Source organism: Salmo salar, chromosome 07 (genome assembly GCF_965601325.2).
Source record: "Salmo salar chromosome 07, fSalSal1, whole genome shotgun sequence".
Taxonomy (NCBI): Eukaryota; Metazoa; Chordata; class Actinopteri; order Salmoniformes; family Salmonidae; genus Salmo; species Salmo salar.
The window spans coordinates 57,168,072-57,193,924 of NC_138297.1; the positions used below are offsets into that span (position 1 = coordinate 57,168,072).

Below are 25,853 nucleotides of genomic sequence, written 5' to 3' on the forward strand. Positions count from 1 at the left end.
TTACTATACATTATGAGGCGTGGTTAACCTTGCTTCAAAGTAGCTTGGCAAGTTCCAACCATATCCGTGGAGGTAATTATTTTAATATAGACTTCAATATGCCATTGAAACCAGCAGCCGGTTTCTCTCATGTTCTATTGGTTTTCAACTTGTTTTGATTGTCCAGTAGCCAAGTGCACATCCTCATGTAGCCTACTGCCTTGTAGGCATCGCTGTGCTAATGCTGTTAAGAAATAATAGTTTCCAAACATTAAGCTAAACGTTCTGATCTGCTGCATCAGACATTTTCTTTTTAAGTATGTAGTGTACAGTAGGTCTAATGGTTGTATGAATTTGGGATCTATTGTCCCACTACTGTCCCGGTCTCTGTTTGGGCTATTTCTTTCTCAACAAGCTGACCAACTTTACTACTATGGGGGATAGTAGATTGAAATAGGCTCATAGGCAGCGTGTCCATAAGGCTAGGAATTAAATTGCCAAAATGATATATCCCAATTAGCCTACTCCCAATTAGCCTACTCATTGCATCCTCATCTTGCATGTTCTGTTAAGATAAATGACCATAATAGAAACGTGATTTCTGTCATTCTGAGCACCGTGGTGGAGACCCTAACCACATTACACACCCAATGCATGTGGTTCCGGTACATTTCTCAAATTAAAATGCTGCCTTTCAAATGTCAGGTGCCACATTTTCATAACGGAAAGCCTGATTCATATCAGTCACCAGTCAACTCCATTACACTCAAAAGTTACTTCAACCAGTGAATGCTATCGATGGCAAGCTATGCTAGTGATTCTACCAGTCATTCTTAATGAGTGTTAGCATGCTAATAGCAAACCCCGTACACTAAAATTGATATATTTAAGGGCTAATGCAGTAGGTCGATAACGATATCACCAAAGTATGTTGTATAGGTCATTTCAAACAACATTCCCAGCTAATGAGAAAACTGTCACAGTATTTCATTTAAGAAAATAAAAAAGACTGAAACTTCCTTCCATGAGGGACTATCCCGGTTGTCTCCTTTGGTCCTATTGTTTTGTCCTATTGAACACAACACACTTCTAGGCCTTCTGTTCTTTTCTTTTTTCACCTCCCTCTCCATGAAAGTAGAAACCCACTCCATCTCATGAAAGTTGCATGTGGATGAGAGAAGAGGAGAGGAACATCCCTTCTTCCCCAGAGCACCCCTCCGGCCCACTCTGAAGTGGAACTTCTCTCTCTGTAACCCCCTCCCCTTCCTCCCTCTCTCTTTTGAGAGCCTCTCTCCCGCTCCTCTTGGTTCTTTTAGGGAACAGGAGCACTCCCGGAAAACTCCGGAAGGAAGGAAAGCAAGTAGGAAAGGGGAGGGAGAGGGAGGCTTTGAGGTGTCTCCATGGAGTAGACAGAAGGAGTGAAGGGAGAGAAAAACAGAAGTCTCTCTCCAGCCTCCCTTTAAAATAAATATCAAAAGGGGACCTCTGCTCACAAGCGTACGTGGTTCAGAGAGAAAGGTGGTTTACCTGAGGAGAGACGGTAGGGGATAGACAGAGAGAGCAAAACAATGCAGACACAATAGCATCTAGCAGAGGAATAGGCCTACCTGCAAGACATGACTCTGCATGTCAGAGCTCTTTAAATGGGTCTACACAGTCTACGCAAACAGAGCCCTTAAAGAAGCATACTGGGATTGGTACATCTTTTTTGGGACTTTTTAATGAATGATTATAGGCATTATATACATTAATAAATGTTCAATACCAGATTGTTTTTACTGTTGAAAAGCGATATCACAAGTATAAACACAGTAAAGTACACACACTAAAGGGTTTTGATGCAGCTTATGGATGCAGCTTATGGACATGCCTGTATAGAACAGGTATTTTAGAAACCAGCTCTATTCTCCCACAGCTAGCGAAGAGGAACGTGGCCCTTATTCTTGGTGAATAAAAATACATCCACAAAGGGTGTGGAGCAGCGGTCTAAGGCACTGCATCTCAGTGCAAGAGGTGTCACTACAGTCCCTGGTTCAAATCCAGGCTGTATCACAGCAGACTAAGGCACTGCATCTCAGTGCAAGAGGCGTCACTACAGTCCCTGGTTCAAATCCAGGCTGTATCACAGCGGTCTAAGGCACCGCGTCTCAGTGCAAGAGGCGTCACTACAGTCCCTGATTCAAATCCAGGCTGTATCACAGCGGTCTAAGGCACTGCGTCTCAATGCAAGAGGCGTCACAACAGTCCCCGGTTCAAATCTAGGCTGTATCACAGCGGTCTAAGGCACCGCATCTCAGTGCAAGAGGCGTCACAACAGTCCCTGGTTCAAATCCAGGCTGTATCACATCCGGTCTAAGGCACTGCATCTCAGTGCAAGAGGTGTCACACCAGTCCCTGGTTCGAATCCAGGCTGTATCACATCCGGCCGTGATTGGGAGTCAAATAGAGCGGAGCACAATTGGCCCAGCATTCTCCGGGTTTGGCCGGGGTAGGAAGTCATTGTAAATAAGAATTTGTTCTTAACTGACTTGCCTAGTTAAATAAAGGTTAAATAAAAAAGTCTGTGTGCGCGCGTTGAGGCTCCTCCATCAAATCACATTTATTTATAAAGCCCTTTTTACATCAGCAGTTGTCACAAAGTGCTTATACAGAAACCCAAACTAAAATTGTTTGAGAAAGATGCAAAAAAAAGTTGCCGCTCTGTTACTTGCCTCAGGCTGCACGCGCTGTTCTCTAATCAAGTGATCATATTTCACCCATCAAGACTATTCTCAAAATCTTTATTAATAGTTACAATTTGTTTAGATTTAGAATGGGCCATTAGCAGAATGGGCAGGAACAGGGGCAGGGAAAAAAAGAGATGTCATCCGTATGTACTCAAATAGAGAATGGAGCCCCTTTCCTTTCAATCATGCCGGGTAGGCTACTCCGGTTTTATGGTGAAGTGTGTGCTTTATATAAGCAACTGAGAAATAAATATAGTAGCACCTGGGATCCTCCTCTTTAGTGGCAACCTTGAAAAGTCTGCTTTCACAGAGGGTTGCAGATAGAAATATGAGCTTATAGGAAGACTTATTTCACTCCACACATCAACCACTGTTTGAGGAGCATGCAGCCTCTTGCTGAGCGACAGGTGATATTTCACCAAAACTCTGTGTAACATGGCTTCTCCAACCCTGTTCCTGCAGCTACCCAGCGTTTAACTTTGGAAACAAAGTGAAATCTGTTCGGGAACATCAATAGTAACTTGTTTTCACAACAAAACATATTTCGTTACACTGTTCAAAGCCCTCTCTCTACACGCTGGAGAAAGGAATGAAGGGGAGAGAGGAGATGAAAACACACGGTGGTGAGATATTCTGTAGCTAAAGTTAGTGTCAGCCTATTAATTATGAAAACATAAAAAAATGGCCTATTACTAGACTATTGTAAATCAAATACAAATTCACCATAATTGAAGACGCCCTGCACAATCAACAAACCAACAGCCTCACCTAGGCCTATATGTTCTCTCCCAGACTCATGGATATAAATTTTGGAGCATAGCATAAGGTAACCAGTCCATCCAGTATGAATAATAATAATAATAATAATAATAATGCGACCTCAAGTAAAAGGCTAGACCAATTAAGTACCGAAGACATCTTAAATCTGGTGGGTTTTTAAAAAATGTTTTTCTACCGTGCGTAATATGCAGGAGGCTATTAGGCTATGTATTGTATAATGGCACAAGCATTCATTTTAATTGTTTTTTTTGTTGTTGTTGAGGGGGGGTAAATATGCATATGGTGTTTTGAATTAAAACTCACCATTTCGTTGTGCTATGCTTTGAAACAACATCCAGAACGACCATGTTTTCCCCTCAGTTTTAACCGGTTGTTGAACTGTTTTGAATTGATCATCACGGTAAGGTGAGATTAAAAGCATGATACTGTTTTGATGATAAGTGTTTGAGGTGATTTTCGATTGACAATAGAGAGCTGAGTACCAGGCCATTAGCATCCAGAATGCATAAGAGGAGATTACCGTGACTCACAGGTCGCGTGGAATTTGACTGTGGTCATGACTCATGACTGCCGGTGTGACAGTAATAAGGTCACTGTAACAGCCACAGTATGTCACACACACAGAGAGAGAGAGAGACACACACACACACAGTGACAAAGACAGAGTGTTAATCAAAATGCATACTGCTGTGATCAGAGCACACCAATTGGAGCACGGGTCCAAATCAAGTATATCAGACGGAGCACGGAGGGCACTTCTTGAACACACACTCTGTTTGTACATATTTTAAAGCATGCATCGATGCAAGCTTCAATTGAAAGTATGCAAAGAAATATGGCGCAACCACGTAAAAAAAATTACACCCAATTTCTTGAAATCAATGAAGGCAATTATTTCAGCTGAAGTGAGAAAATACACTACGACTTCAGAATGAAATGTTGCCAATTCACATCTCATATGTTGCCTGACTACAATATTTTATCTTGATACGTTAATAAATACATGCTGTGTTAATTTTGGCATGTTTACCTGCGTTCATACCATAGAGTGCAAGTCCATATTAAGTCAATTGGGCTAGCTACTAGTACTGTTAGCTAGCCAGAAAGCCACGAAGATTTGTTAGCTAGCTACCCACAAAGAATTGAAATCTATCTTGCATAATATATATATTTTTTTTCTAATGTTAAACTAAAATAAAGTCCAATTTTATTTGTCACATGCTCAGAATACAACAGGTGTAGACCTTACCGTGAAATGCTTACTTACAAGCCCTTAACTAACAATGCAGTTCAAGAACTAGAGTTAAGAAAATATTTACTAAATAAACTAAAGTAGAAAATAAAAATGACAAGGCTATATACAGGGGGTACCGGTACCGAGTCAGTGTGGGGGGTACAGGTTAGTCGAGGTAATTTGTACATGTAGGTGGGGGGAGTGGGTAAATGTAAATATGCTGGTGGCCATTTGACTAATTGCTCAGCAGTCTTATGGCTTGGAGGTAGAAGCTGTTAAGGAGCCTTTTGGTCCTAGACTTGGCGCTTTTGTACCACTTGCTGTGTGGTAAGAGAGAGAACAGTCTATGACTTGGATGACTGAAGTCTCTGACAATTTGTGGGGCCTTCTTCTGACATCGCCTAGTATATAGGTCCTGGATGGCAGGAAGCATGGCTCCAGTGATGAACTGTGCCGTACGTATTACCCTCTGTAGCTCCTTACGGTCAGATGCCGAGCAGCTGCCATACCAGGTTGGGATGCAACCGGTCAGGATGCTCTCGATGGTGCAGCTGTAGAACCATTTGAGGATCTGGGGACCCATGACACATTTTTTCAGTGTCCTGAGGTTTTGTTGTGCCCTATTCACAACTGTCTTGGTGTGTTTGGAGCATGATAGATTGTTGGTGATGTAGACACCAAGGAACTTGAAACTCTCGACCCGCTCCACTACAGCCCCGTTCATGAGAATGGGGGCCTGTTCGGCCCTCATTTTCCTGTAGTCCACGATCAGCTCCTTTGCCTTGCTCACATTGAGGGAGAGGTTGTTGTCCTGGCACCACACTGCCTGGTCCTCTGACCTCCTCCATATAGGCTGTCTTCTACTTCCGGCGCCGACAAAGATGGCCGCCTAGCTTCGCGTTCCTAGGAAACTATGCAGTATTTTGCTTTTTTATGTGTTATTTCTTACATTGTTACCCCAGGTAATCTTAGGTTTTACTACATACAGTCGGGAGGAACTATTGGATATAAGAGCAACATCAACTCACCAACATTACGACCAGGAATACGACTTTCCCGAAGCGGATCCTCTGTTTGGCCTACCACCCAGGACAAAGGATCGGATCCCAGCCGGCGAGCCAAAACAACGGCGCCGCAGAAGGGGCAGACGGAGCGGTCTTCTGGTCAGGCTCCATAGACGGGCACATCGCGCACCGCTCCCGAGCATACTACCCGCCAATGTCCAGTCTCTTGACAACAAGGTAGACGAAATCCGAGTAAGGGTAGCATTCCAGAGAGACATCCGAGACTAACGTTCTTTGTTTCACGGAAACATGGCTCACTCGAGACCCGCTATCTGAGTCGGTACAGCCACCTGGTTTCTTCACGCATCGCGCCGACAGAAACAAGCATCTCTCTGGTAAGAAGGGTGGGGGTGTATGCCTTATGATTAACGAGACGTGGTGTGATCATAACAACATACAGGAACTCAAGTCATTTTGTTCACCTGACTTAGAAATCCTCACTATCAAATGCCGACCGCATTATCTACCAAGAGAGTTCTCTTTGATTATAATCACAGCCGTGTATATCCCCCCCAAGCAGACACATTGACGGCCCTGAAAGAACTTCATTGGACTCTATAAACTGGAAACCACATATCCTGAGGCTGCATTTATTGTAGCCGGGGATTTTAACAAGGCTAATCTGAAAACAAGGCTCCCCAAATTCTATCAGCATATTGGTTGTGCTACCAGGGCAGGTAAAACCCTGGATCATTGTTATTCTAACTTCCGCGATGCATATAAGGCCCTCCCTGCCCTCCCTTTGGAAAAGCTGACCACGACTCCATTTTGTTGCTCCCAGCCTATAGACAGAAGCTAAAACAGGAAGCTCCCGCCCTCAGGTCTGATCAACGCTGGTCCGACCAATCGGACTCCACGCTTCAAGATTGCTTCGATCACGTGGACTGGGATATGTTCCGCATTGCTGCGAACAACAACATTGACGAATACGCTGACTCGATGTGCGAGTTCATTAATAAGTGCATCGTGATGTCGTACCAACTGCGTCAATTAAAACATTCCCCAACCAGAAACCGTGGATTGATGGCAGCATTCGCGCAAAACTGAATGCGCGAACCACTGCTTTTAATAAGGGCAAAGTGACCGGAAACATGACCGAATATAAACAGTGTAGCTATTCCCTCCGCAAGGCAATCAAACAAGCTAAGCGTCAGTACAGAGACAAAGTGGAGTCGCAATTCAACGGCTCAGACACGAGAGGTATGTGGCAGGGTCTACAGTCAATCACGCACTACAAAAGAAAAATCAGCCCCGTCGCGGATCACGATGCCTTGCTCCCAGACAAACTAAACAAGTTTTTTGCTCGCTTTGAGGACAATACAGTGCCACTAACACGGACCGCTACCAAAACCTGCGGGCTCTCCTTCACTGCAGCCAACGTGAGTAAAACATTTAAACATGTTAACCCTCGCAAGGCTGCAGGCCCAGACGGCATCCCCGGCTGCGTCCTCAGAGCATGCGCAGACCAGCTGGCTGGTGTGTTTACAGACATATTCAATCAACCCTTATCCCAGTCTGCTGTCCCCACATGCTTCAAGAGGACCACCATTGTTCCTGTTCCCAAGAAAGCTAAGGTAACTGAGCTAGATGACTACCGCCCTGTAGCACTCACTTCCGTCATCATGAAGTGCTTTAAGAGACTAGTCAAGGACCATATCACCTCCACCCTACCTGACACCCTGGACCCACTCCAATTTGCCTACCGGCCCAATAGGTCCACAGACGACGCAATCGCCATCACACTGCACACTGCCCTAACCCATCTGGACATGAGGAATACCTATGTAAGAATGCTGTTCATCGATTACAGCTCAGCATTTAACACCATAGTACCCTCCAAACTCATCATTAAGCTCGAGACCTGGGTCTCGACACCGCCCTGTGCAACTGGGTCCTAGACTTCCTGACGGGCCGCCCCCAGGTGGTGAGGGAAGGTAACATCTCCACCCCGCTGATCCTCAACACTGGGTCCCCACAAGGGTGCATTCTCAGCGCTCTTCTGTACTCCCTGTTCACCCACGACTGCGTAGTCATGCACGCATCCAACTCAATCATCAAGTTTGCAGACGACACTACAGTGGTAGGCTTGATTACCAACAACGACGAGACGGCCTACAGGGAGGAGGTGAGGGCCCTCGGAGTGTGGTGTCAGGAAAATAACCTTGCACTCAATGTCAACAAAACAAGAGAGATGATCGTGGACTTCAGGAAACAGCAGAGGGAGCAGCCCCCTATCTACATTGACGGGACAGTAGTGGAGAGGGTGGAGAGTTAAGTTCCTCGGCGTACACATCACAGACAAACTGAAATGGTCCACCCACACAGACAGCGTGGTGAAGAAGGTGCAACAGAACCTCTTCAACCTCAGGAGGCTGAAGAAATTCGGCTTGTCACCAAAAACACTCAAACTTTTACAGATGCACAATCGAGAGCATCCTGTCGGGCTGTATCACCGCCTGGTACGGCAGCTGCTCCGCCCATAACCGGAAGGCTCTCCAGAGGGTAGTGAGGTCTGCACAACGCATCACTGGGTGCAAACTACCTGCCCTCCAGGAAACCTACACCACCCGATGTCACAGGAAGGCCAAAAAGATCATCAAGGACAACAACCACCCGAGCCACTGCCTGTTCACCCCGCTAACATCCAGAAGGCGAGGTCAGTACAGGTGCATCAAAGCTGGAACCGAGAAACTGAAAAACAGCTTCTATCTCAAGGCCATCAGACTGTTAAACAGCCATCACTAACATTGAGTGGCTGCTGCCAACATACTGACTCAAGCCACTTTAATAATGGGAAAATTGAAATAATCAATTTATCACTTGCCACTTTATATTATTTATATTAGATAATGTTTACATAACCTGCATTATTCATCTCATATGTATATACTGTACGCCATGCCATCTTGATGTAATTAGATGCATCACTAGCCACTTTAAACAATGCCACTTTATATAATGTTTTCATAACCTACATTACTCAAATGTCTATACTGTACTCTATACCATCTACTGCATCTTGCCATCCTGATGTAATGTATCACTAGCCACCTTAAACAATGCTGCTTTATACACTGCTCAAAAAAATAAAGGGAACACTAAAAAAACACATCCTAGATCTGAATGAATGAAATAATCTTATTAAATACTTTTTTCTTTACATAGTTGAATGTGCTGACAACAAAATCACACAAAAAGAATCAATGGAAATCCAATTTATCAACCCATGGAGGTCTGGATTTGGAGTCGCACTCAAAATTAAAGTGGAAAACCACACTACAGGCTGATCCAACTTTGATGTAATGTCCTTAAAACAAGTCAAAATGAGACTCAGTAGTGTGTGTGGCCTCCACGTGCCTGTATGAACTTCCTACAACGCCTGGGCATGCTCCTGATGAGGTGGCGGATGGTCTCCTGAGGGATCTCCTCCTAGACCTGGACTAAAGCATCCGCCAACTCCTGGACAGTCTGTGGTGCAACGTGGCGTTGGTGGATGGAGCGAGACATGATGTCCCAGATGTGCTCAATTGGATTCAGGTCTGGGGAACGGGCGGGCCAGTCCATAGCATCAATGCCTTCCTCTTGCAGGAACTGCTGACACACTCCAGCCACATGAGGTCTAGTATTGTCTTGCATTAGGAGGAACCCAGGGCCAACCGCACCAGCATATGGTCTCACAAGGGGTCTGAGGATCTCATCTCGGTACCTAATGGCAGTCAGGCTACCTCTGGCGAGCACATGGAGGGCTGTGCGGCCCCCCAAAGAAATGCCACCCCACACCATGACTGACCCACCGCCAAACCGGTCATGCTGGAGGATGGTGCAGGCAGCAGAACGTTCTCCTCGGCGTCTCCAGACTCTGTCACGTCTGTCACATGCTCAGTGTGAACCTGCTTTCATCTGTGAAGAGCACAGGGCGCCAGTGGCGAATTTGCCAATCTTGGTGTTCTCTGGCAAATGCCAAACGTCCTGCACGGTGTTGGGCTGTAAGCACAACCCCCACCTGTGGACGTCGGGCCCTCATACCACCCTCATGGAGTCTGTTTCTGACCGTTTGAGCAGACACATGCACATTTGTGGCCTGCTGGAGGTCATTTTGCAGGGCTCTGGCAGTGCTCCTCCTGCTCCTCCTTGTACAAAGGTGGAGGTAGCAGTCCTGCTGCTGGGTTGTTGCCCTCCTACGGCCTCCTCCACGTCCCCTGATGTACTGGCCTGTCTCCTGGTAGCGCCTCCATGCTCTGGACACTACGCTGACAGACACAGCAAACCTTCTTGCCACAGCTCGCATTGATGTGCCATCCTGGATGAGCTGCACTACCTGAGCCACCTGTGTGGGTTGTAGACTCCGTCTCATGCTACCACTAGAGTGAAAGCATCACCAGCATTCAAGTGACCAAAACATCAGCCAGGAAGCATTGGAACTGAGAAGTGGTCTGTGGTCACCACCTGCAGAACCACTCCTTTATTGGGGGTGTCTTGCTAATTGCCTATAATTTCCACCTGTTGTCTATTCCATTTGTACAACAGCATGTGAAATGTATTGTCAATCAGTGTTGCTTCCTAAGTGGACAGTTTGATTTCACAGAAGTGTGATTGACTTGGAGTTACATTGTGTTGTTTAAGTGTTCCCTTTATTTTTTTGAGCAGTATATATGTTTTCATACCCTACAATACTCATCTCATGAATATACTGTACTCCATACCATCTACTGCATCTTGCCTATGCCGTTCGGCCATCATTTATGTATTTTTATGTACATATTGGTATTCATTCCTTTACACTTGTGTGTACAAGGTAGTTGTTGTGGAATTGGTAGATGACTTGTTAGATATAACTGCATGGTCGGAACTAGAAGCACAAGCATTTCGCTACACTTGCATTAACACTTGCTAACCATGTGTATGTGACAAATACATTTGATTTGATTTGTCTCATCGTTGTTGGTGATCAGGCCTACCACTGCTGTGTCGTCAGCAAATGTAATGGTGGTGTTGGAGTCATGCTTGGCCACGCAGTCGTGGGTGAACAGGGAGTATGGGAGGGCACTAAGCAAGCACCCCTAAGGGGCCCCAGTGTTGAGGGTCAGCATGGCAGATGTGTTGTTGCCTAACTATCTGGTCAGCTACATTATTACGAATCACATATAGCTAGCTGATAGTTGTGAAGTAAAACGGTTGCTTTGTGTATATATATTGTGTTATCCTGTCTGGAAGACGGTTCAGTGAATGAGTAAGTCCATAGAAAATAAATAGGGCTAGCTAGCTAGCCACAAAGAATTGGTAGCTATCCATAGAAAATGTACATTTATGTTGCATTGCATTAGTTTTAGATAATTTTTGCCTGTTTAACTAGCTGGCTAGCTAGATTATTACTATTCCCATATCTAGTTGATAATTATGAAGTAAAACGTTTGCTTTGTGTATATCTTGTTTAGTCTCTATTGTTGCCATAGTCCTGGCTGGAAGAAGGTTCAGTGAATGCGGAGGTGCAGCGTGAGGTAATACAGTAGGGGGAGGTGCAACGTGAGGTAATACAGTAGGGGGAGGTGCAGCGTGAGGTAATACAGTAGGGGGAGGTGCAGCATGAGGTAATACAGTAGGGGGAGGTGCAGCGTGAGGTAATACAGTAGGGGGAGGTGCAGAGTGAGGTAATACAGTAGGGGGAGGTGCAGCGTGAGGTAATACAGTAGGGGGAGGTGCAGCGTGAGGTAATACAGTAGAGGGAGGTGCAGCGTGAGGTAATACAGTAGGGGGAGGAGCAGCGTGAGGTAATACAGTAGGGGGAGGTGCAGCGTGAGGTAATATAGAAGAGGGGAATGTGATGATTCTCAAATGTAATGTTTTATGCTTTCTCCACATTCTCGTCCTCACAAGAAGGTACTCAAAAGAATGTGGTCGGAGAATGCACTCGGAGGATGAGAGTGTGGAGCACGGTAGTATGCATATTGAGAAACACCAAGACGGACAGAAAGACGGAGAGAGACCGAGAGCAGGGCTCTTTGGTGCCAACAGGTAAAGCATCAGACTTCCACAATTAGCAGACCTCAAGAGACACTACACTTCTGTCTTAAAGGATTTATATCCATTTAGTATGGCGCCCAGGGAAGCTCACTCAACTAGACACGCACGCACACAATCTCTCTGGAGAGCCTCCTTCCAATCCAGTTGAATTCCTGCCTGACATTACAAACAGATTGGCCATTACACGGACGCACCCATCTGTCCTCGAAGATCCCATCCATATGTTCTAGAGATGTGGAAACCTCCAACACATTTTATGTGATTGTGAGTAGCCTATATGATGGGGTCTTGAGGGTGAAGGGCTTCTGGTGTTTAACATGCAACAGATCAAAATGGCTTCCTCTTTCCTTCAGGAAGTATTCACCCCTTCACAAATTAAAACTAAAAAGCTGAAATGTCTTGAGTCAATAAGTATGATTGGTGAAATTTACTGAAAACCCTAACTAACACACAGTTATATTTACATTATTGCAATTGTCACGTAGCCTACTTTTGGCCTGCTAAAAGCCTAACCACCAGTCAACCAACATTATGGACTAAATATTCAATTCCTGTTGCTGCAGGATTTTGTTGTGACAATATAGGTCAAATTAAAGTAAGTAGTGCTCACGAGTCAAAAACGTTCCCCGAAAATGGTGCACAATTGTGTACTGCGTCATCTATTTCTATTCGTATGATAGGGTAAGACATACAATTTCTGTATATATTTTTTTGCAATTCATATGATATATGTTACAAAATCCAATATGAAAATTTGTTTTACGGATTTGTAAGGGCTTAAGATCCAGGACTGTATCTTTAAGCTCATATACAGTGCCTTCAGAAGGTATTTACACCCCTTGACTATTTCCACATTTTGTGTTACAGCTGGAATTTAAAATGGATTAAATTGAGATTTTGTGTCACTGACCGGGAGACTTTCCAATGCCTCAAAGGGCAACCATTGGTAGATAAAAAAAACAGACATTGAATATCCCTTTGAGCATGGTGAAGTTATTAATTACACTTTGGATGGTGTGTCAATACAACCAGTCACTACAAAGATACAGGCTTCCTAACTTAGTTGCCGGGGAGGATGGATCAATAACATTGTAGTTACTCCACAATGCTAACGTTATTGACAGAGTGAAAAGAAGGAAGCCTGTACAGAATAAAACATATTCCAAAACGTGCATCATGTTTGCCACAAGGCACTAAAGTAATACTGCAAAAATGTGTCAAAGCAATGAACTTTTTGTCCTGAATACAAAATGGTATGTTTGGGGCAAATCTAATACAACACATGACTGAGTACCATTCTCCATATGTTTAAGCAACGTGTTAGCTGCATCATGTTATGGGTATGCTTGTTTAAGACAAGGGAGTTTTTTTTTTTTTATAAAAAAAGAAGGAAAACCTGGTCCAGTCTGCTTTCCACCAAACACTGGGAGATGAACTCACCTTTCAGCAGGACAATAAGCTAAAACACAAGGCCAAATCTACACTGAAGTTGCTTACCAAGAAGACAGTAAATGTTCCCGAGTGTCCGAGTAACAGTTTTGACTTAACTCTACTTGAAAATCTAGCAATAATCAACAACCAATTCGACAGAGCTTGGATACTTTTTTCAAGAATAAAACAGGCAAATGTTGCACAATCCAGGTGTGTAAAGATCTTAGAGACTTACCCAGAAAGACTCACAGCTGTAATCGCTGCCAAAGGTGCTTCTACAAAGTATTGACTCAGTGGTGTGAATATTTGTGTAAATTAAATATTTCTGCATTTAATTTTCAATAAATTTGAAAAATATATTTTCACTTTGTCATTATGGGGTACTGTGTGTAGATGGTTGAGGGGGGAAAAAATCGATGAAATCCTTTTTGAATTCAGGCTGTAACAACAAAACGTGGAATAAGTCAAGGGATATGAATACTTTCTGAAGGCACTGTAGTGCACTACTTTTCATCAGGGCCCTGGTCAAAAATAGTGCACTAAGTAGGGAATAGGGTGCCATTTGGGACACAGCCCTTGTGTCATTTCACACGGGGTTACAGAGGGAGATAGGTGCATAAAACATGGAGAGATAACATTGAGAAGACTTGGAGATAGAAGTGGGGTAGTGTTAGTAGATGCGGGTATGTAGGGTGAGAGATAACAGGGGGTAGTTATGTTATGCCAACAATTCCATATAGCAGGGGGGGTCTCTAACCTCAATAAGAACCACAGAGGTGGACATGAACTCCGGGCAATACACACACATACAATGAACAATACACAACATACACACACACACACACACAGACAAAGATGTAACACGGCATCAAAGGCAAAGTCATGACCACACAAACCCACAGGCAGCAATAACACACAGACAAATAAATGAAAAACTATTAGACACACACACTCCTTCCAGGAAACGTGAGGCTGGTCAGGATGTGGTGCGGTGGCTAATCATAACGAAAGCACCTCATATTAAAAAAGGGAGCAGGGATCGTTTGTATCAATCAGCGTTAATCTGGCCTTAATGTGTTTATTAAAGACAACATCAACTGTCATTTCCTAGCAGAAAACCTTTTTACCGGGGAACAACCTTAATCAAATAAACCCAGGCTCTGTGCCATAACGTGCTTATTGTCATATGGTAATAACCACTGATGGAATAAAATCATTTCCAATGACAGAAAACACAAGTGTGTGTGTGCGTGCGTGCGTGCGTGCGTATGCGTGTGAGCGTGCGTCAAGTTATAATGTCAGATTTCCAACCAGTCTTAATAAAGGCCTAGGTGGCTTGGTGGAGAGAGAGGGTCAAGTCAAAATGCCTGGAGGAGAAAATAATTCATTACAAAAACCAACGACAAAGGGGAAAGACATTTAGAAACAAATGACCAAATGAATTAAGACATTTACAATGGAAGACATGCACAATTAAACCTGGATGATGCTATCATGAATATATGGTGGTGTCCTGTTGGGAAATGAATGAACTGGGTCCTTCTTTTGTTTGGTCAATGACAGAGCTGAAATAGAGACTGATAGATAGATAGATGCCTGGATTAGATGTAATGCTTCTATTACGGCTATTCGAGTAAATGGAGTCTCATCTAATCTAAAACACACAAGCATTCCTGCTATCGACTGATTCTGATCTAAATTGTCTGCACAAATCAACCTGAGCTGCCAGACAGAAAGTATAAACGCACCATAACCAATCTACAGTACATTGTAGCCTGTATTTATCTTGCAACTGACACTGCTTGTTTCCTGGGCACAAAATGGTCACCTCATACCCCAAACGCTCCCTAGACCAGGGCTCTACAACCCTGTTCCTGGAGAGCCACCGTCCTGTAGGTTTTCAATCCAGTCCCAGTTGTAACTGACCTGATTCATCTTAGCAAGCAACTATTTTCTAGAATCAGGGGCACTAGATTAGGGTTGGAGTAAAAACCTAGAGGACGGTAGCTCTCCAGGAAGAGGGTTGGAGAGCCCTGCCCTTGACACTGATTTGCAATCAGTTTTGCGTTCATTCACCTGGCTTGGCACAAAATAGCAGACGAGGCAGAGTGGGGAGGTCCCTGGCAGGGATCCAGCGGGGGGGGGGGGGGGGTCAATGCCCGCATGAGGTGAAAGGTCACATCAGCTACATGCCATCCCAATGGTGCCAGGGGTCGGCTGGCATGGTTTCACCAGACCCCTGTCGACCTTCGTAGTGAATGACTGCTAACAGCTGGGAGCTCCGCTAGCTCTGCTATCAGACACCGTGACCTCTGAGCTGGGGTCGCGATGCTGCACCTGGCTTGATATGTCTGACACACACACACACACACACACAAATACTGTACACACACACACACTGTACATACACACTGTACGTAGACACTGTACACACACACACTGTACGTACACACACACACACACACCTCTCCACACACACTGCACACACCCCCCCCCTCACATACTGTACACCCCCCCCCTCACATACTGTACACACCCCCACCTCACATACTGTACACGCCCCTCACACACTGTACACGCCTCACACACTGTACACGCCTCACACACTGTACACGCCTCACACACTGTACACGCCTCACACACTGTACACGCCTCACACGCCTCACACTGTACACACACACTGTACACACGCCTCACACTGTACACACGCCTCACACTGTACACACACTGTACACACGCCTCACACTGTACACATACACACGCCTCACACTGTACACATACACACGCCTCACACTGTACACACACACACTGTACACACGCCTCACACTGTACACACACACACTGTACACACGCCTCACACTGTACACACGCCACACACTGTACACACGCCACACATACACTGTACACACGCCTCACACTGTACACACGCCTCACACTGTACACATACACTGTACACACGCCTCACACTGTACACATACTCTGTACACACGCCTCACACTGTACACATACACTGTACACACGCCTCACACTGTACACACACACTGTACACACGCCTCACACTGTACACACGCCACACACTGTACACACGCCACACACTGTACACACGCCACACACTGTACACACACTGTACACACACGCCTCACACACTGTACACACACACCTCACACACTGTACACACACACCTCACACACTGTACACACACACCTCACACACTGTACACACACACCTCACACACTGTACACACACACACCTCACACACTGTACACACACACACCTCACACACCTCACACACTGTACACACACTGTACACACACACCTCACACACTGTACACACACACCTCACACTGTACACACTGTACACACACACATACTGTACACACACACACACACCTCTCCACACATACTGTACACACACACTTCTCCACACACACACTGTACACACACACTTCTCCACACACACACTAGAGGTCGACCGATTAATCGGAATGGCCGATTAATTAGGGCCGATTTCACGTTTTCATAACAATCGATAATAGGTATTTTTGGCCACCGATTCGCCGATTAAAAAAAATATAAACACCTCTCCTCACATACTGTACACACACACACCTCCCCTACTAGCCTGTTTTAATTAAACTGGAAGTAAACAAAAGTTGGTTACAGAGTTAAAAGACTGATAACTAGTAGTCTAACCAGGCACCGCTCCAATCTCTGAGGAAGCCAACAAGATGGCGCTGAAAGACACGTCGCCCTGTTAGCTCCGAGCACAAGCATTTCGCAGCACCTTATAGACCTGCTGCAAACTGTGTACGTGACGTATACATTTGATTTGTGTGTAACTGGAAGGACGGTGGAAGAAAGTTACCTAAACCAGGATGTAGTTTGCTAAACCAGGAAGTTGCCTAATGGCCCTCGTGGGATGGACTACTTACCGGCGAGGAGGAAGGTGATGAGGCAGGTCTCTTTGGGCATGTAGAGTTTGAGGCGGGAGCCACTGAACACGTATTCTACCACCGCCTCTGAGCGGCCCGCTCTCTGGAGGAACGGCAGGAACTGCTTGGCCTTCTGTGTTTCCTGGAGAAGAAACAAACATGTTCAGAGTAGCAGCTTCAGCCTATAAATGCAGATCTTCATGTCAACTGGATGGTCTGATAGTGGATCATACACCTCAGTCTTAGTCCATCCACTTCATATGCAGATGAGTAAATTAGGTTGAAGTTCATTGCGTGGGGTTTCTCGGTAAGGGTGAACGGACCGATGATTTCACCATGACATTGCTAGGCCTCATATATCTCTCTCTCTCTCTCTCCCCCTTTCTGGTGAGTCACTGGCTTGATGGGTACACCAAGGCCAAAATTACAAGCGTGGCTAAATCATTGCCTATTCAGACAGGCTGATGAATCAATGGCAGAGAGAGAGAGTTATATTAATAAATACACAGCTAGGCAGGCAGGCAGGCTGATGAATCAATGGCAGAGAGAGAGAGTTATATTAATAAATACACAGCTAGGCAGGCAGGTCAAAGCAGGCAGGCCAATGCAGCCACAACAAACCAGGCAGTGACTCAGTAGCACTCTCTCATGATTTAGATGTAGTGGGGTGGGGGGGTGGGTGTGTAGAGGAAGAGAGGTGTTCTGGCAAAACAGAGAGATGTACTGGGTGAGGAGGATGAGGAAATATGCTGTTGACAAGGTGGAACTATTCCATCAAGCGCCAGGTAGCTTAGGATTGCAGGGTGCAAAGTCAACATTGCTGTGGTGATTAAAGTTACTGGGCAGGAATCTAGCCCTAAACTACACATTATTTCTCTGTTCAGATGAACTCTTAGGATGGAGAAAGAGAGAAAGAGAGAGAGAGAGAGGTGCCCCAGTGCCATATCCACTCAGCACCTTCGTAGGTACTGTGTATACATACATACATCCCACTGTACTCCATTATATATCCCCACTGTATTGTTCTCAATATAACCCACTCCATCTACATAATCCCTCTCGGTAATATCCCTGGTGTGTGTGTGTGTGTGTGTGTGTGTGTGTGTGTGTGTGTGTCACAGGCGGAGAGCTGAAGGGGGCGGTGATGGGCTGTTAGCTGCTATTTATGTATTTTTATTAGAATGCTCACTACAGCCCCCGCGGCCCAGCCACTACAGCCCCCGCGGCCCAGCCACTACAGCCCCCGCGGCCCAGCCACCCCGCGGCCCAGCCACTACAGCCCCCGCGGCCCAGCCACTACAGCCCCCGCGGCCCAGCCACTACAGCCCCCGCGGCCCAGCCACTACAGCCCCCGCGGCCCAGCCACTACAGCCCCCGCGGCCCAGCCACTACAGCCCCCGCGGCCCAGCTCTCCAGCCAAGAGGGAGCAGTACTTTAAGATGGAGGAAGAGACAGACACTCTTGTTCTCCCTGACTGGCAGAAGTCATCAACAGATTGGCATGGTATCAAGGATCTATTCCTGGGCGGCTGTCAGTCTTCAGAGTGACGGGGAAACAAGCTGACATGCTATGTGTCGTATCACCCACTAATATGTCTGCAGTGAAACACAGAGAGGGCTGCTGAGAGAGATGGAGCATCTTTAGAGGGGGACTGGGCAAGATCAACACACACACCTCATTACACTGGAGAACAGCGTGTGTGTGTGTGTGTGTGTGTGTGTGTGTGTCTATGCAGGCGTTAAACAATAACACAGGTTCTAGACTGACAGCCCAGTCCATTAAAGCACGGACAAGCCTTCTCGTAAAACAAAGACTTAAGGTGGACAGAATGGGGGGGAGGGAGTGTGTCCCCAGCCGTCATTCCTTTATGTGCTTTAACGTACGTGGTCCATGGAGAGAGAGAGAGTGTGGAGAGAGAGAGAGTGTGGAGAGAGAGAGAGAGTGGAGAGAGAGAGAGAGAGAGTGGAGAGAGAGAGAGAGAGTGAGAGAGAGAGAGAGAGAGTGAGAGAGAGTGAGAGAGAGAGAGAGTGGAGAGAGAGAGAGAGTGGAGAGAGAGAGAGAGTGGAGAGAGAGTGGAGAGAGAGAGAGAGTGGAGAGAGAGAGAGAGTGGAGAGAGAGAGAGAGTGGAGAGAGAGAGAGTGGAGAGAGAGAGAGTGGAGAGAAAGTGTGGAGAGAAAGTGTGGAGAGAAAGTGTGGAGAGAAAGTGTGGAGAGAAAGTGTGGAGAGAAAGTGTGGAGAGAAAGTGTGGAGAGAAAGTGTGGAGAGAAAGTGTGGAGAGAAAGTGTGGAGAGAAAGTGTGGAGAGAAAGTGTGGAGAGAAAGTGTGGAGAGAAAGTGTGGAGAGAAAGTGTGGAGAGAAAGTGTGGAGAGAAAGTGTGGAGAGAAAGTGTGGAGAGAAAGTGTGGAGAGAAAGTGTGGAGAGAAAGTGTGGGTACGGCCGTGCATCTCATCACGGGCACGGAGTAAAATCTAATGTTCATTTAGTGAGCAGCCCAATCAATTTTCATAAGCAGAGACGCTGTCTGCTGTCCCTGGAACACGTAAACAACTTCCTAGATGACTTTATTAACGCAGAGGAATCTATATTTAGATGGGCCTTTATCGCTATAATATGGAGGGGGGGGGGGCTGGTATTATGGATATTACTTAGAGTGATTCATCTATAGATCAGATAACAAGGTTTGTCCTGGGGAGTGGCTTGGGAGACACTGGAGGGCATTGAGACTGGTGGGTCAAGGTTTGGCAATTATATTATCAAGAAGAATGTTGGCCCAAGAATGTGCAGGAACATTGCGCGCACACACACACACACACTGCAGGGGCAAAAACACACAACATATAAGCCTAGTCACATAACAGTAAACACACACAATTACTCCTCAAAGTCCCACCCACACTCTCACACTAATCCATCTTACCCCAGAGATATCAGCCACTCTGTGGATGGGGACCTCCTTCTTGCTATGCAGCCCTTTCCCGTTCTTGATTGCCCTGTGATCAATCAGAGGGAGAGAGTGAGAGTGGCCACCATTACGGTTCATCCCATCATCCAGCGAGTTAAGGAGAAACCATCAGGTCTTTGAGCCGCAGAGGAGAAATGAAGCTGTGGGTAATAAACACTCAGAGAGCCATTCCGGCTCAGAGGGGGGATACAGTTTCCAAGCTCCCCGGCTCCACCAAGAGGATCAGCGGCAGAGGGACTTCACGTGTAATCTATACCCTTAAAATGGAAACTGTAATGGTTGGGGGGGACGAGGGAGTGCATTTTCAGTCTGACCCTGATGTGATGACCACCTGTTCAGATTCCTACTGGAAAGAGCTTGAGTGCTACAGATGAAGATGACGAAGATAATGGAAATTGTGGCAGTCAGGGTCATCTGTGGGTCAGTGATGTGTGTGTGTGTGTGTGTGTGTGTGTGTGTGTGTGTGTGTGTGTGTGTGTGTGTGTGTGTGTGTGTGTGTGTGTGTGTGTGTGTGTGTGTGAGAGATGAGGGAGAACGAGAAAGGGAAGAGAAGGAGTTTGAGGAGCCCAGAAAGAGACAGAAAGAGAGAGAAAGGTAGCATGGGAAAACACTTGCACAAACACCAACGGTGGGTAGTCATCTATCTGCTAACCCGGAGATCTTCATCTTTAGTGCTGTATTAAAGCACGTACTAAATCTCCCAGTGCACATACACAGAATTATATTCACAGAGCACGTGTAAAGAGAAGGCCTGATTTAGTGTGTGTGTGTGTGTGTGTGTGTGAGCGACACCCAGGGGCCAATACTTTAGCAGAAACTTAGAGCAGAGCAGGGGTGTAATCATTAGTCTAAACGAGAGTTTCTACTGGACAAATTCAGGTAGGTCCTTCCCTGTTTTCTTTCTATTTGCTTCCGTTTAAGAAACGTTTTGCTACAGAATCAGAGTAATGAATACACCCCAGGCCTTGTAGAGGCGCTGATTTACGACACAGGGAAAAATGGCCACCTCTGACCAGTGTTGTTCAAGATTTTGCCATGATGCAACACACACATATTCGTATCGGATCCCTAGGGGGAATTCGTATCGTATCTCTAGGGGGAATTCGTATCGTATCTCTAGGGGGAATTCGTATCGTATCCCTAGGGGGAATTCGTATTGTATCTCTAGGGGGAATTCGTATCGTATCTCTAGGGGGAATTCGTATCGTATCTCTAGGGGGAATTCGTATCGTATCCCTAGGGGGAATTCGTATCGTATCCCTAGGGGGAATTCGTATTGTATCCCTAGGGGGAATTCGTATCGTATCTCTAGGGGGAATTCGTATCGTATCTCTAGGGGGAATTCGTATCGTATCCCTAGGGGGAATTCGTATCGTATCTCTAGGGGGAATTCGTATCGTATCTCTAGGGGGAATTCGTATCGTATCCCTAGGGGGAATTCGTATCGTATCTCTAGGGGGAATTCGTATCGTATCTCTAGGGGGAATTCGTATTGTATCTCTAGGGGGAATTCGTATTGTATCCCTAGGGGGAATACACTTCTGTTGTTGCATGAGCGTGACAGAAAGCATTTTAATTTAAAGGGAGGTTTAGTCAAGCTAGTTAAATCAGTCAGGTTTAGTTTTCAGCAGTAGAAACCATTTTGGGGCACTGTGCTTACCGTGCCTCTGCAGCCAGTAGCTCGTCGTAGTGGGATGAGCGCTGGTCATCATCCTGTCTGTAGCGGATGACCGTGGCGAAACCTTTACTGACCAACGCCTCGGCTATGTTACTGTGGAGGTAGAGAGAGAAACAGAGTGAGTGAGAGAAACAGAGTGAGTGAGAGAGACAGAGAGGAAGACAGAGAGAAAGTGAGGTGATTTTAACCAGTGTTTATTTATCAACCCAGTTATTACATAGAGTAGAAAGCTTCAAGGCTGCAACACGGCCCATCAACACACCAAAAAGGGCGCGGGGGCAAGCCCAGAAACACTGAAGAAACACAAGCCCAGAAACACTGAAGAACAACAGAAGAAAGCTTAAGGAAAATGTGAAAGACAATGACTAACTAACAAACAAGTCAAGGTCCCAGCAACATGGCGAGGTGAGAGAGACCTTCCAACCACAGCAACCAGAGGCTGCATTGTTATTTTACAACCACAGAAAGAGGGGGAAGGTGAGAGATAGAAGTAGAAAATAACGGGTGAGAGTTCGATGGAAGGGCTCTGCAGTTAGCTCAGAGCCCTTAGGCGTCCATGGAACAGCTGAAGTGGATGGGAGTGAGTGCACTCGGTGCAGACTTGTCTTTCCAAAATGTTTTGTTAGCCTGTCGGCATGCCAAGACCGTAATTGAGAAAGTTTGGTGGCTCCTCGTTGTGGTGAAATGTTTTTATTCGGTTTTCTGTTCAGATTAATTAGAGAGCGAGCGAGCGCGAGAGAGCGGCAGAGAGCGCGAGAGAGAGGCAGAGAGCGCGAGAGAGAGGCAGAGAGCGCGAGAGAGAGGCAGAGAGCGCGAGAGAGAGGCAGAGAGCGCGAGAGAGAGGCAGAGAGCGCGAGAGAGAGGCAGAGAGCGCGAGAGAGAGGCAGAGAGCGCGAGAGAGGCAGAGAGCGAGAGAGAGAGGCAGAGAGCGCGAGAGAGAGGCAGAGAGCGCGAGAGAGGCAGAGAGAGAGAGAGGCAGAGAGAGAGAGAGAGCGAGAGAGTCTAGTAAACTGCCTTCAACTGAGATGCGGAGTCAAAAAGAAAAGAGAAAAAACAGTAACAGTAATTTCCCCGTCCTCACTTTGTTTCATTTCTCGGGCTTTTATAAATTGAGACAAATTGAGCATCACATCATGACAGTGGCTTTAATGACTTTCACATCTTGTGAATGGAAATGTGGAGGCAGATCAGCTAACACTGCAAAAATGTTGGACTAAGTGTTGCAAATTGCCTTCAAATTAGACACTTCTTAAAAAAGTTGAAAAAGCATATTGTTTTCTTTTCATAGATCTCACATGACTGGGATGGGTGAAAACAAAATGGGGGATCTTTCACTTTGACCCATCCAGGTTGTCAGATTAGTGCTTGTTCCAAAGATTATATTTATTCTACCTTCATTTATAAAGGCAAGTCAGTTTAAAGAACAAACTCTTATTTACTGAATGACCTAGCCTGCCTGACTGTATGCATTTATAAAGTATGAGGAAATGAGGTTGACGTGTCCTTGGGAAATCAGACAACCTTTAATAATACAACCCTAAATTAGCCTAAAAGCAGGGTACGGTCAAACAGGCCTTTTCCACAACCCTCTCCACCAGTCCCCACTCCAATACTAACAATCTCAATGGTAGTGGTATCTAGGACGTAGGCTGCTAGCCTGCTGGCACTAGCCATCTCCAGCTAGCCCCCCTGCTGTGCCCCCCTCCCTCGCCTTGTGCTAAACGGGTAGAGGGGTCTGGCTCACCACGTGGAGAGAAATATGGTGCGCCATAAGACGCGCGCGCACACACACACACACACAGCACCTCAGAGCCTGAGGGTGGCCCGGCCACCTGTTACCCACAATGCACCGCAGTGCGTGTGGCTGGTAATTGGGTGACCTACGCTGGCCCGGCGTCGCTGCTAACTAGCGGTGTCGTGTGATAAGGGGGGCTAGCAGATGAAAGGAGAGGTACTCCGTAGCTCCGGAACATGTCTTAAAAAGGTCTTTCTTCTATTTGTATGAGTGAAAACAACCTCAGAGGGCGTAGCCGGGCGACATGTTGACGTGAAGGGGTGTGAATGAACTGTGTGGCTTGCCCACGTTGGTTGCTCTTTAATGCAGTAGGCCTGTACTGTGTACATTTAACCTGTTCTCTTGGGCTTTTGTAGAGCTTTTATTTCTCGTTGAACTGTCCTGTCCTTGTCCATTACATCAGTGGCCTACAGACAGATATTCACTTCAACTGATTCAAAGGAATATAGATATATATGGCCTAGATCAGTCCGCTTCAATCATAGCATATTGTGCATGTTTGTTCCAGTCCAGTACTAACACCCAATTCAACTTTCCAACGGTTGAAATGCAGTAAGTCTGAGCTGATTCTGCTGTGTTAGTACTGGACTAGAACAAAGCTCTGCACTTACTATAGGTGCTTCCGGAGCCAGGACTGACAAACGCTCGTCTGGACTCCTCATCCTGTCTACAAGCAAGGTGACAGACGGGGTGAACAGACATGTTGGGGGTCAGCAGAGGTTGAGAGTGCAGGGGGAAAAGTCGGTGTTGAGATAGGTGTACTCACATGCCGCCGATGGTGACGGTGGCACAGGTGCGTTCTGCAAAGGCGGGGATGGTGCTGGTCTCTGAGGAGCTGGTGGCAGCTCTGATGTAGTCCACCGTGACGTTCACCTGAAACGCCATGTCACAGGAAATCATGTCAATGCCATGTGACAGGAAATGATGTCAAAACTCTGAAGGCTGATTTAAAAGAGCCACCGTGTCTTCAGTGGATTAGGGACCTCGAGTACTCACTGTCACCGTCATGGAATATAGGGTTGAAGACAACGTATGACTGCACACGTGGGGAGATTCAGTCAATGTTTCAACATCATTTATTTTTCCATTAGTGATGGGGGGGAATCGATAAAGTTACAAAACGCTAGTATTTTCCTTCATAGCTTGCTCTCCAACTTTTTTTAAGTAGGAAGCCAATTTGTTTTCAGCACTTTTATTTCCATGAGTGGTCAAGTCGTTCTCATGACTCTCTCTTGTCCCGCTGCAGCAGACATATGGTGAGCAATATGTTTGGAACATCAAATCGTAATAAAATCACAATATCGACTAGTCAAGGTTTTTCAAATAATTAGAAATACTGGTCATGAAAATACAATAGCCAGAAGAGAGTGTGTGTGTGTGTACGTGTGTGTGGGCTAGTTTACAAGGTCACCCCCAGTCAGTGTGAATCATGTCAGGCTGGACTGTAGATCTCCCCAGAGGAGCACTGGGGCTGTTTATAACTCCACGCTCACAAACACACTCACACGCACGCGCCCACACAACCAAGAGGTGGCAGATTGCTATCAAACACGGACAGGCCCAGCAGCACACAGCGGGAGGAGGAAAAACAGCGTTTAGATAGGGAACAACCATTTCCCCCATTCCTCCCTTCCTGGCCGACAGAGCAAACAGAAGCAGGGAAGCAGGGATGAATACGATAGGTGGGGACAGGCAATGACATTCCCTAAGCCCAGGATGGGAGCAATAGGGAACCTACAATCTGGGAATCTCTTGGCCTGCGTTTTTCCTCCATCATACAGTTGAGCAAACAAAGAGCTATTCCGTTAGAGAGAGAACGAGAACGTTAGAGAGAGAGAGAGGGAGAGGTGCGAGGGTCCCAACCGTCCCAGATGTTGGGGTCACAAAGAGAGAGAGGAGACGAGGGGGGCGTTGTCATTAATCTGAGGGCCTCGCTGGACAAGGACACGGTGATGAGGGTAGACAGGATTATAGGAAATGGATGTCCCAGCATGCTCTCTGCTAAGTTGGCATCTGGCGAGGGTGGGTGGTAAGATGGGGATGTGAGAGAGTGGTAGAACGGCCTAGCTACGAGAGGGTTTGGGGCTACAGTGTAACCGTAAAAGGGGCCTAAAAGGTGTCGTACTACATTTGAGGACAATGTGGGGCAATGTAGCATTTTGTACAACAATAGGGCACAATCGTAGGGTTTATCATTGGTAGCCTAGCGGTTACAGAGTTTGGCCAGTAACCAAAAGGTTGCTGGTTCGAA

At 46.2% G+C, this 25,853-nt stretch overlaps 1 protein-coding gene across 1 annotated transcript in view; it reads right to left on the minus strand.

The window, feature by feature from the left end:
• snd1 (staphylococcal nuclease and tudor domain containing 1) overlaps nucleotides 1-25,853 on the minus strand; it is a 320,313-nt gene that overhangs the window by 234,218 nt on the left and 60,242 nt on the right. The window contains exons 12-15 of the mRNA XM_045722231.2: nucleotides 24,369-24,475; nucleotides 21,790-21,900; nucleotides 20,085-20,157; nucleotides 17,168-17,309 (exon numbers count right to left, since the gene is read on the minus strand). Coding sequence (XP_045578187.1) covers nucleotides 17,168-17,309; nucleotides 20,085-20,157; nucleotides 21,790-21,900; nucleotides 24,369-24,475 — 433 coding nt within the window. The remainder of the gene's footprint in view (nucleotides 1-17,167; nucleotides 17,310-20,084; nucleotides 20,158-21,789; nucleotides 21,901-24,368; nucleotides 24,476-25,853) is intronic.